Source organism: Zonotrichia albicollis, chromosome 13 (assembly GCF_047830755.1).
Source record: "Zonotrichia albicollis isolate bZonAlb1 chromosome 13, bZonAlb1.hap1, whole genome shotgun sequence".
In the NCBI taxonomy this organism is placed as follows: Eukaryota; Metazoa; Chordata; class Aves; order Passeriformes; family Passerellidae; genus Zonotrichia; species Zonotrichia albicollis.
Window position 1 is genome coordinate 8093103 of NC_133831.1, and position 12082 is coordinate 8105184.

General features: G+C 42.3%; 1 protein-coding gene across 1 annotated transcript in view; it reads right to left on the bottom strand.

Moving 5' to 3' along the window:
* Positions 1-5082: 5082 nt before the first annotated feature.
* GLG1 (golgi glycoprotein 1) overlaps positions 5083-12082 on the bottom strand; it is a 77920-nt gene continuing 70920 nt past the window's right edge. The window contains exons 18-26 of the mRNA XM_074550957.1: positions 11282-11374; positions 10607-10744; positions 9182-9305; positions 8699-8841; positions 8375-8476; positions 7625-7732; positions 6876-6996; positions 5860-5966; positions 5083-5376 (exon numbers count right to left, since the gene is read on the bottom strand). Coding sequence (XP_074407058.1) covers positions 5209-5376; positions 5860-5966; positions 6876-6996; positions 7625-7732; positions 8375-8476; positions 8699-8841; positions 9182-9305; positions 10607-10744; positions 11282-11374 — 1104 coding nt within the window. The 3' untranslated portion in view covers positions 5083-5208. The remainder of the gene's footprint in view (positions 5377-5859; positions 5967-6875; positions 6997-7624; positions 7733-8374; positions 8477-8698; positions 8842-9181; positions 9306-10606; positions 10745-11281; positions 11375-12082) is intronic.

Consider the following 12082-nt stretch of genomic DNA (forward strand, 5'->3'; position numbering starts at 1 on the left):
ACCACAAGTACAAACCTGCAGACTCTTTTTATTAAATTCTCCCATTTCATCTGTACAGAAAAAAAATGCACATTATTATGTTCAGAAGTTCAGAAACATCTCAAAATTACACAGCATGGACATGTAAAAAAAAAACCTAACAAAAAAAACCAAACTGAAACAAGGAGCGGCCAGGATTTATACACAGAAAGGGTAAACGATTTACAAAAAAAAAGTTTCGTTAATGTCACATTTAAAAATAATTATAATAATAAAAAAAAAGAGACTACGTTCAAACAGCATTTGCTGTACAACAGGAATCCGCTGGGTCTGCTCTGTACACTGCGGGTGCCGGGGAGCCCCTTCCCCCGCACCCGGCCCGTACCCACAGCCATGGATCCTCCCTCCCACGGGGCAGGCACACCTTTCCCTTTCCCTTTGCTCCTAGTTCAGGATTTCCCAGGCGAGAACTTCTATCTAACTCAGTCAACGCAGGGGCTGGGGGCTCAGGGTGCAGCGATTCACCCTGGCAGGGATCTTTGCGTTTGGGCAGCTACGGAATCAAATCTGGGTGCTGTGCAAGGTGAAAATCTCGCCTCTGGCTAGTGAAGAGCAACGCTGTTAGTCCTCCCTATCCCAGGCAGCATTCAGGAACTAAGTGGAGCAGAGGGAGAATTCCACCAGCACAGGACAATGGCAGTGCCAGCTGAATTCTCTCTGGCACGTGTGTGATTTGGGTCCTCCCTAACCATGACTCATCGGTGGAAGCAAAATGGCAGATCTGGCTACCAAACAAGGGCTCTGACAAAGACCAGTACCTGGGAGCTGCCTGGAGGATCTGAACCCCAGAATTAGGAACGTGCTCTTACACAAATCCACACTGCAGTTGTTTAAGTCCCAGAGCTGTACTTTAAATAGGGACAGAGGTGCTAGATGAAACATTCTGGTTTCATACCACACTTGTGCACTCATACACACCTCAAAACTACCTTTTTTTTTTTCCTAAACAAAACCGATCAAGTAAAAAACCCTACAATCTTCTTTCACTAAGTAATAACGTTGTATTTTAACAGAAATCACCATCCAGCTTCAACACAATTCCTCTACAACATTGTGGGATTCCAGCAGTCCCTCTGGCTTCTCCCATTTCTTCCCTCTGTACCTACCTGCAGTTAGATTCTGTACTCGAGACAGTCACAACCCTTATTTTATTTTCCATATAATGCACTTAACTGTGGATTCTTTCAGAGCAACACTGATTATATCACAGTGTCAGATTCTGGAGGAAATGCTAACATTTTGCTACAGAATTATTCAACCTTCACTAGGGTCTTTCCAGCCCTTTGCAGTGACACAGAAAAACGGATATTCAGCACAGTCTGGTGGGCAATACTTCAGGTGCCAGGAATTTTGTTCCCACCCAGATGAGTTACTCCAGCAGCCTAATGACAGAAGTGAGGCAGGAGAATCCCAAGCTGAAATTCTCAAAAGGACCTGATTAGACTCCCTAGGTAAACAATAAATAAGCTTATTACTGGGAATGAGAATGAACTGTAACAGCTAGCAGGAGTGGAGAATAGAGGTGCACATCATGCACGGTTCCTGACACACATGCCATCCTTTAGGAAGCCTTGTTAGCCCTCGCAGCAGCAGCAGCAGCAGCAGCAGGAAGCAAATGGAGAGCTGAATGCCTTGCCAGATCCCAAACATCCAGCTCTTCCATCCATGCCCTGAGCACCAGCAACAAGTCTCACCAACAATCACCTCCTAAACTGCATTCAGTAGAAGGCAGACTTCTCCAGTGAGAGGAAAGGGTCATGAAAAGGAAAGACTACCACAGGCTCTTCCATGCCAACCCACTTGTCCTGGCTGATTGCAGCTACTGCTGACACTGTTGAACAGAGAAGTTAAAAAGGCTTTCTCAAATTCAAGGCAACAGCAGTGTTTCTTACAACCACTGCTCACAGTTTCCTACCAGGGTGCTGAGACAATGGCACAGGCTGCTCAGAGAGGTTGTGGACTCCCCATCCCTGGAGTGTTGAAGACCAGACTGGATGGGACTCTGAGTACCCTGGTCTAGTGTGCAAAGTGTCCTTCCCAAGGCAGGGGTTGGAGAGGGATGAGTGTTAAGGTCCCTTCCAACTCAAAACTGTTCTATGATTCTTTCTTTCTTTCCCTGCAGTGGAAAATGATTACCTGCAGGCAAGATGATGTGTTGGCAACAGCACAACCAGGTTATTTTTGGAAGAGTACTCCTGTGGGTTTCTCTGCTTGCAAAACCTCTAGATTTTTAGGTATACATGAAAAGGAGGAGAATGTTTCAAGACTGTGACTTGTATATTTTTAGCTGGGAAAAAACCCAGATTTGGTCATCACCAGTGGTAGCAGATCCCTTTTTAAAACAATAAAAGATAATATACTGAATGATAAAATGGCCTGGACCCCTTGCCAACCTTTAAAAGGTGGGTCTGTGTCTACTGTGACAAAAGGTTTATTTAGTATCCTACTTTTTCTTCCAAAGGCCTTGGGCCACACACCTCTAACAGCATCACAGTGCACTCATACAAACTGTGAGCCTGACACTGGCAGAAACATCACCAACCACAGACTAATACACTGCAGAGCACAGACTCCTAATGCCATGCTTCAGGCACCCTTACCATAACCTCCTCCAAATTTAAAAGGAAAAAACCCAGCAAGCCTTATATCTGAAAGTAAAGAAAGTCACCTTCAGAGCTGAACAGGGTTTACATTTGGAACTATGGCTACAAACCTACAATTTTCACTGCAATGTCTTTTGGAATTTAGTGGAAGATGCTATTTCTAGACAATAAACCATCTAATTAGGCCTTTCAAGCTAATCAAGTTACAAAATGCCTTCTCAAAAAGTCACAACAGTTTAAAAAAAGCTCTCCAATGGCAATTTCATAATGCCAGATAGACATTTTGGAGAAGCAGGACTCGTGCCAGCAAGCAAGGCTGCACCGAGATGCCACTTCCCTTGCTGGCAGCTCTGTGAGGACACCCATCTTGACAGCAGTCATTTCAACACTCACTCGAGCGACACAACACACACTTCTAATTGCCAAACTAATATTTGTGGAGTTACACACCTGTGCTACCTCAAGAGACCAAATTAACTGTTTCTCTTCTGCTCCACTTCATGCTGACTGACAGCCAGGCAAGCTCCCTTAGCACCAGGGAGGGGCAAGAGAAGGAATTCAGGCTTAAATTCAGTTTTACCTCACCACTTAACTGCAATCCTACCATACTCTAACTCTCCACTGAAACTTCATTGTTCAGGCTTTTGCTGTTGCTAGTTTGTGTTCACAGTACTTTGCTACAAAACCAGAAGTGTTTGTGAGACTCACTAGCATAGCAAGTCTGAACCCATACTAGTTTGCCACCATCCTCTGAGCAGGATGAAGGTATGTTTGCAAAAAGGTTCAGCAAAAAGTCATAGACAAAGCTCACAGTATTTGGTATATGCCATTCTGTGTGTACAGCATCACCACAATCAGCTGGTCCACACTCCAGAGTGTCTCAAAACCACCTCCACTGTTCTTCTAGAGAACAATGGGGAGAACTGGAAATGCCAGGTCTTACATAGGAGTGTGCTAAGTGGGAAAATAAAGTTATGGTTCAAGCATCAGCCTAAGCTGGACAGTTTCAGGTGCATGGTTTTTACCACAGCACCCATGGGTAAGCATGTCCTAAAGGTGAATCAAACATATCCTCCCGTACACATTGATTCTTGTGCAGCCTCTTCTAGATTTCATCAACACACCCCATGTTTCAGTCAAAGCACCTGCCTGATGAGCTCCACACCTCCTTGTACTTGAGGAACACAGATGATGGTAAGAAGAGGCCACAACTACTGGTGCAGCTTTTCCAAAACACCTTCTCTGGGCTCTTGGGTGTAAGTATCAGGTTCTGGAAGTATAACTACACATAGCACAAATGCACATGTTGATGATAACTATGCAAGAGCTAAAAGCTACTTCCCTTAAAAATCCCGATATTTTTGCCTTTCATACCACACTATCAATCTTCCATCCACTTGACAGGACTGGCACCTGTGTCCTACATCCCAGGAAAATGCCAGGTGTTATCACCATCGATTGTAGTTGTGGAGATGAAAGCCACTCTTCGGTGCCACCATGCAAACCATTAAGACTCAGAGTGTGGTTACAAACCACAGTGCTGACCCATGAGTAACCATTACACAGAGAGAGAAGACAATGGGTGTTCTGGTGCTTTCTGCATCACTGACAGAGCACTGCACTGCCAGTGTGCCAGTACCATCTACACACAGTTAATTTGGGAGGGTAACAGCTTAGCAGTAGCAAGGTAAAATAAAAGGAGTGTTAGAATTTTACTGCATCATTGCTAATAAAAAAGTTGACCAAGTAACTGCTCAGAGCACTTCCTGCCCACTGACACTGTTCACTACTGACAGGCTCTACATACCTCATGTCTACATTGTGCCTTTAATCTACTGAAACACAAGTTGTATAGCTCACATGAGTATTCAATCCTGGTCAGTATTTTATTCTATCTTGCGAGCAGCAGAGGAAGAAAGGAAGGACATCTTTTCAGCCAAAAAAATCCACAGTCACATAAGCAGGATATTCACTAGGAGATGACACCAGTGGTTGGTGTCCTTAGGTTGTCCAAGACTATGCTCTGAAGATGCTTTACACAGACGAGCAAGACGTCCAAAACAAGGCCAGCTGTGGTGTAAGATGCAATTTACCCTTTAATTTCCTGCCTCAACTTCACCCAGCCACAGAGGATGACTAGATTTCAGTATGAACCGTTACCTAAATCATATAGTCGGTATGCAGAATATGTCTGTCTTTAAAAATTTACTTAAAAACTGCTTGAGCTGCAGGTCATATCAGTCTGATTTGGAGAGTGAAGGCAGTTCCAACAGTACAACAGAGACTTGTCTACAGGCAGGTAAACGAGAGTCTGCTAACAAAGGGGTAACAAAAGCTGCTGGCTGGGCTGCCAATGTTGCACACAAACTTTCATAGGATGAAGATGCCATGGATGAGATCCAGGATGGGAAAACTGAGCCAACACCTGCTGCTTTTCTAATTTTTTTTTTTTAATTTTTTTTTTTTTTAATTCTCCTCTCACAAGAGGGGGTGGGTAGACTATACAGAGGAGGGCTGTACAAAACTGGGCACTGGGCAGGCATTTCTTCAGCAGGCAATCCAGGCTCTACCTGTCCTTGAGCTCTCTTGTCACCCGCTTGGTGATGCGTCCACACATCAGGCCGATGAGGAAGAGTACACAGATGCCAACCGTGATCACAGACAGGATGTAATTCTTGGATGGAGAGGTCATAACTTGCATGGCAAGGTCAGAAAAGCCTTCTGCTGGGGCAACCTGGAAGTGAAAAGGGAATAAATGAGCCAAGCTGTGCTTTCCATGCAACCCTCAGCTGTGACATTTACCAGCTTTAGTGTCCGATGCTGCCATTGCGGCGTCCTGTCGTTGCTAGAATTGGCCTGAACCAGAAAAAAGCAGGTCTGCAATGATTCACCTGAAGGAGCTGCTGTTCAGGAGACACCTTTATAACAGGAAGTTTTCCTGTCCCTGTTTCATTGCCCTACACCTTCTCTGCAGGAGACTAAGCCCTGTGTGCACAAAAGACAGTTTAATTCTGCATTGTTAGGGACACATCCCAGACATAGAGAAAATAAGATCTAAGTTCTAAGAAGACAACCTGATTTCAGTTTTTCTGAACCAAACTCAAAATACTAAACTTCATTTGGAAACAAGAATTTCATTACAGTTGAAGTTTTTCATAAATATCTTGCAACAGAAATATCTAAGACATTAAAAAATGGAAATCATTTACATATTCACCTTTGCAGCATAGCTCCACATTTCAATACGATCATTAAGGCGTTTCTTGCATTCAGGCTGCAACCTCACACGCTTATCTTCCAGAGCTTCCATTAAGCATGACATTTCTGTAATGTGCAGAAGATGGTGTTACAAAATAGAAACAGTGGCTTTGATAATATGGTGCAGAGAGGGCTCTTCCATTCTCATGAAGGGGGATGGTTACAAGGCTTTCTAAACAGACCTGGCAGACTATGCCTGAAGCTAGCAATTTCACCAAGATTTATGCTCAGTATTGCATTTGGAGATGCAGGGAATTTTTACTCCCAAAAAGAAACTACAGAACATATCCAATATATAATTCATGTGGTTTACATGAGATTTTATGAAGTCTTATAAATCTGCACCTTCAAGGGCTGTACACTCTGAATTCCATGCCACCAGCCTTTAGAAAGAGCTAAGATCAAATTCAGTTCGGAAAAAACACAACCTTATCTCCTTAGGCTTGTTAGACATTTCTTTTGAACAACAATACATTTTGAAAGATTTAACTTCCTGACTTTTCACACAGTTTTGTGAAAAGGAAATGGGATCACAGTGTTCTGGTGCCCAAAGAGGGGCTTGGCCAACTAACTCATATGCTCGTTTAAACGCTCATATAAGACACAGGCATAAAATTTTGTATTTTTTATTCATGTTACCATACTTGACTAATCCCTAATTAGATGTTTTCTGCTTTGCAGTGAAGAATTACTTGGCTCGTAGCAAACAGACCACAGACTTAGTTAAACCAACTCCAGACTTTTAATGCACAACTGCCAATCAAGCACTTGCAGGCAGAGCCCTCTCTAAGCTACAGACTTGGACACAAGGAAAGACTTCTTAACTCCCATTCATCTACCACTTCTGCTGCTGTTCCATCCTGGTGTCTACAAATGACTGGTGGAAATACCTTGTATGGAGGATTACACTGGTAAGAACTGCAGGTTAAGTATCTCAAGGCTGAGAGGTCACACAAGCACAGCACGAGCACTTACGGCGTCCCCTCCCAGGCGGGATGGCAGCACAGTGGTGTTTGATGTCCAGGGCACAGGCTGTGTGGAGCACTGGGTCAACAAAGATATCTGCTTTGCTTTCCTTCAGCATGTTGAGCACTTCCTGCAGAGGAGGAAATTACAAGGAAGTCTCAGGAAAAGGAGACAGAACAAAACTCATGCTGATCAATGTCTCTGAAAGGTGCACCATCTTTTCAAATCCAGGATGGTGAGAAAACCCACCACCGTTCTCGGATAAGGACATATATATGGATATGGACATAATATGAATGCTGGTTTAGGCTTAATTAAATGTCCTGGTTTGTAACATTCCTTAAAATACTGATATTAATCTAAAAGACAAAGGCAGTATGCCAGGACTATTTCAGTTAGAACTGAAATCAGGTGCCATAGTCATGGCACAATTCATACAGCCCTCAAGCACACAGCCTGGGCCTAAGAAAGCCTGCAATGGAGATAGCATAAGAAACAGGTTAGTAACAAGAACCTTTGGCAACCATCATCAAGAAAGGATTCAAGTCTGGAATTGCAAAGGAGGAACTTTCAACATAATTTTCACTGGCAAATTGAAATTGAATTGAATCACTGCAGGCCAGAACCAAGACATATAGGGAAATTTCAGCACTCTGGCCTAATACTAGCTAGAACATGGCCTAGGCTGTGATCTGGAAAAAATCACAGACTTCTGCAGGGATGGAAGCTTTTTAGAACATCCAATTTATTTTCTTTACCTTCTTGCACATCTCAGTTTTTATTTTCAGAAGATTCACTTTCAGACATTCTTCCACCTGCCCAGTCTGCTCCTGAGCTGCTGCTTCTTCTGCACACAAGCTGGAAATCTATTTTGAAAGAGGTGTTTTAACATAAGTAGTTCACAACAATCATCCTTGCCTTTTAGCACTTTTATATCTCAATATGTTAGTTCATCATAGGGTGCAGCTGAAGAATACATGATGAGATTCCTTCCCCCCCAAAATCCCCAAAGCCAAATGCAGCCTGGCTCATGCAATATGCATAACCCTTTGAAAGCCAGCAGCAAGAAGTCAATATCACTGTACTGAGGAGAAGGGCAGGGAAGAAAACAGCATGGAAAAAAGGTGCAAGTATGAAATAAGTAACACTTGAAGCATGACCAACTCTGTTACCAAAAGTAAAAACTCAAAAAGCCTGACTGTATTCCAGTTAAGGCTGACAAGACCAGAGAACTGACTTCTTTTTGACAACTGGAAAGAAGGATTTTTCCATAGCCACAAATACTGATAAGATCCCAGATGAAATAATTAACTTCATATTAGCAATGCACAGGAAACTGCAACTCTTGTGCACCAGAAAAAAGTCACAGCAGAGAATCTGACTAGCAAGAAGCAGCTCAAAGGGAATTTTTTGTTTTACTTATTAGGAAAGCATGCTCTGAGAAACAAAAACCTGTTACACAAAGGGAACTTTCATCTGCAAAAGCAGCTATGGAGTCACTCTCCTACCTCATCAGAACAGTGCATCTGAAGCTGGGGATCCAGCCGATAATCAAGGGCTGATTCCTGGATTATCACTCGAATCTGGTCCTCGCAGTCGGGAGAGAGACGCTGTTTGGAGGAGACAGTCACTAACTCACTCAATGACCTTTGGGAATCAACCACCTGTACCCTAACCTGTATTCTATAATATTTCTGCAGGAACATAAAAAGCCCCTTTAGCCTGTTATATACGCTGAACACATCACAAACCCAAATTTGATTTGTTATTCAATGACTGTTGATCAGCACAATCTGCACATTTTCTCTTTTGCAGACACCAGCTCTACTCACCTGGTCTGCATATTTCAACTTCAGGCATGAGATGACTTGACCTTCCAACTCTGTATCATCCTTAGCCCTATTCAGGATATTTTGGCAGAATTTTGGTATGTCTGCTTTGCATGCCTTCCTGAGCACGGGGTTTAAGCGGTAATCTAAGCAGGAGGAGATGACAGAACTTCATTAGAGCACACATCTCTTCAGATTACAGAGCATAGCACTCAGAAAGAGTCGGACAGAAATTTCCTGGATGACATTTTACCATCAAGGAACATAATTTTTGGGGAAAATAGTATATTTTCATAACAGAATTTCAAATTGTGAGGTAAGAGCTTCAGGAATTAGAAGGATTCAACAACACATGCTGATCCTCAAGAACCTAAGGTCAGTGTGTACACAGAAAACACCAAAGGAGAATAAAACAAACTGATACTCTTCCAGCCATGCAGAACACCTCAAGCAAGCAAGTTCTGGTTTTGTTTCAGAAGGAGATACCTGTGTTCTGTGTAATCTGGCGCTTGGTAATCATCTGCTTGCATTTAGGATCCATCACTTCACTGTTCTTGTTTTGTTTCAAGCACTGTAACATGTTTTTTGAATCCGCCTCTGGACAAAACCGCTACAAAAAAAATCCCCAAAACACAACAAGATGCATCACTAAAAGCACTTGGAAAAACAAAGCCCAAACCCAACCACCAGCTTCCAATTCATGGAAGGGAACAGTCACCTGCCCAACAGAGAGGTACAGAGCCACCCTGCCTAGCTCCAACCTCTCAGTGCTGCTCTCTGAATTGACTGTGGGCATTAATGTCTCTGCTTATGGACTGAGCATTGAGCTGTGCAGTCCTGACTGGCTTTATCAAAAGCAAATTGCCTTTATTTTCTATTCTTAAGAAACAGTATACTTGGAAAGAAATACCCACCGAATTAGGTCTCATACTCAATTACTTTTGTTCGCATTTATTTTACAAACTAAAAACCTAATCTTTTAAATCTATGCACATACTGCTGTCCTGTGCACATGCTGCTTGGACAACACAACAGTAAAGAGTTCATTAGTGCCATTCAGGGCAGACTAAGACCACACACAAGGAGAAAGCAGAGAGGAGCTCATTACAATAATTAGCCCATTCCCACCTTGAATCAGATAGTCAAAAGTGAACCAGCTTAGCCAAAATTCAGACCAAGGACCAAGGTACTAATTTCTTTTGTTAGAAACTAATTCTGTGGGTCTAAGATAAGGCTTTTGCATCTCCAAATCCTCACTATTTTGATGAGATCCCAGATCTCTTTTTAAAAACATGTGTCTAAACTGGAGAGCAAATAACTCTCAGGATGTTCTTCATCAGCCAAAATATGGAGTCACTACATACAGACCACTAATACTAGTGTTCCAGGGCCTGGAATTCTGGCTACTGTGAAAAAGTGTCTTATATGAACATTCACTGCTGCTTTCTACATGGAGCCACTTCCAGCTTTCATTTCTAATTTGAAGTTATACATGATTTTGCCTGGTCTATCAATTTGATAAAAGTCTGTGTGCACCAGATCAGGAATGAACTGAAGATTTTACTCTTCCCTGTAATCATAACTTCTTCACCCTTGCTAAAAGTCAATCCAAATCCAAACTGACTGGATGAAAACTGTATTAGGAGTCTCAGCACAGTTTGTCTCACCAATTCTGCTGGCAGTTGGGAAGAAAATTTATTAGTGCACAGACTTTGATCAGGAAGTTGAAAGAGAAGAGCCCTGAAGAAACCTCAGCCTGATTCAGAGTTAAGAAACAGATTACTTTGCAAAAATGCAATCATATTTCTGAAAAAAGCACAGCAATGTTGTAACAAGCCTTTGTGGGAAGCACAAAGCTGACAGAGCTCTTCTATTCCAACTCACCCTCTCAAATGAGCACACTACCATTACCTTGATCATCTGCTTGCAGACCCTCATGAGTGTGTAGTCCAGTTCTGGGTCCATCATCTCTGTCTCCTGCAGTTTAAACACCTTCTGGTGGCACCGTGTACTCAATTGCTTCTTGATTTCTTTCAGGCATTCAATAATCTACAACACAACATTGCAGGCATAACGGACACACTGTTGATATAACTCAGTCATACACAGTCATGTCCTCCCCTAATGATCACCTTCATCTCATTTGGGCAGTTCAGTTCCCAATGCTTAGACTTTATCAAAGTCATTACCAATGCTCATTTCCAGGACTGGCTGTAAGCTCATCTTTTCTCACAAAGGTTTAATGAGATGAAGAGGGTCTCTTGGACTTATTCCAGAACCACAAATCTCATCCTGCAGACATTATGCCTACAAAATCTTTAGCAACATTTGCAGTAAACAGCTGCTAATAGCTTGACACCAGCATAAACTGAAGAATGAAGGGCTCATAGCATTGCATTCACCCAGTACTAATGCTAGTGGGCCAGTGGAAAAGAAAGAAATTAACATTCCAAACTACTACCAAAATATTTGACTGATATCAAAATGAAAATCTCAAGCTGCACTTACATGGGCAAAAGTGTTCTTCAAAAGTTTTCTGAAATGAAAGTACAAATTAAATTGTAAATTATTAATAAATTCCATTACCTGAGCATTGCCATAGGGCACGTTCTGGCAGTAATTCTTGATGTCACTTTTACAAGCCTCATACAGCTCTGGTTCAAGTCTGATATCCTCAGTCTGCAGGAAAAATTACAACATGAGCCTTAAAGTAGGACTTGAGACTATTTCACTTTTTTAACCTCTTAACTGAAGACTTCTACTCACAAAAAGTAAGTAACCCTCACAATAGGAATTGAGTTTCTTTGAATATAAGGGGGGTCCTGGGTGTGAGAAGTGGTGTTAGGAAATCAACTTAGGAATTCTCTGCAGCAGTCTCTCAGCTTTTGAGACTGAAGAAAGAGTTTAAATCAAATTATAGAGCTAGCAAGTTATTTCCAATGCCTCTCCTAAAAGGGCATCATCACAACTGTCCAAGACAACTAAAATCTTTCTACATGAAAACTAAAGGACATATTAACAGCCACCCATCTAGTAGGTGATCTGGAGGATGTGAATGAAGTTTCCTGATTTTAGTGATGCCCAACATCTGAATTCCTCCATACAAAGGCGAGAGTACTGCCTCTCCCGATATGGACCTACTTAAGGTGAAGCTCTGACACTTAAACAGTATCTACAGGACAAAGAACTTAAGAGTTTATTACTGCAAGCACTGCAGCAGGAAGTTGAGAGGCAGCTTTGCCTACCAGAACAAACACTACTCCTATTTATCCATTGAGCAACTTGAAGCAGCTGGAGTCGAGTTGCTTCATCTGTGCTTGTTTCCTCAGTCTGTAAAATGGAGCTTTTGTTCTCTCCTAGAGGATGTTAAGGACATCAGAATGTGTA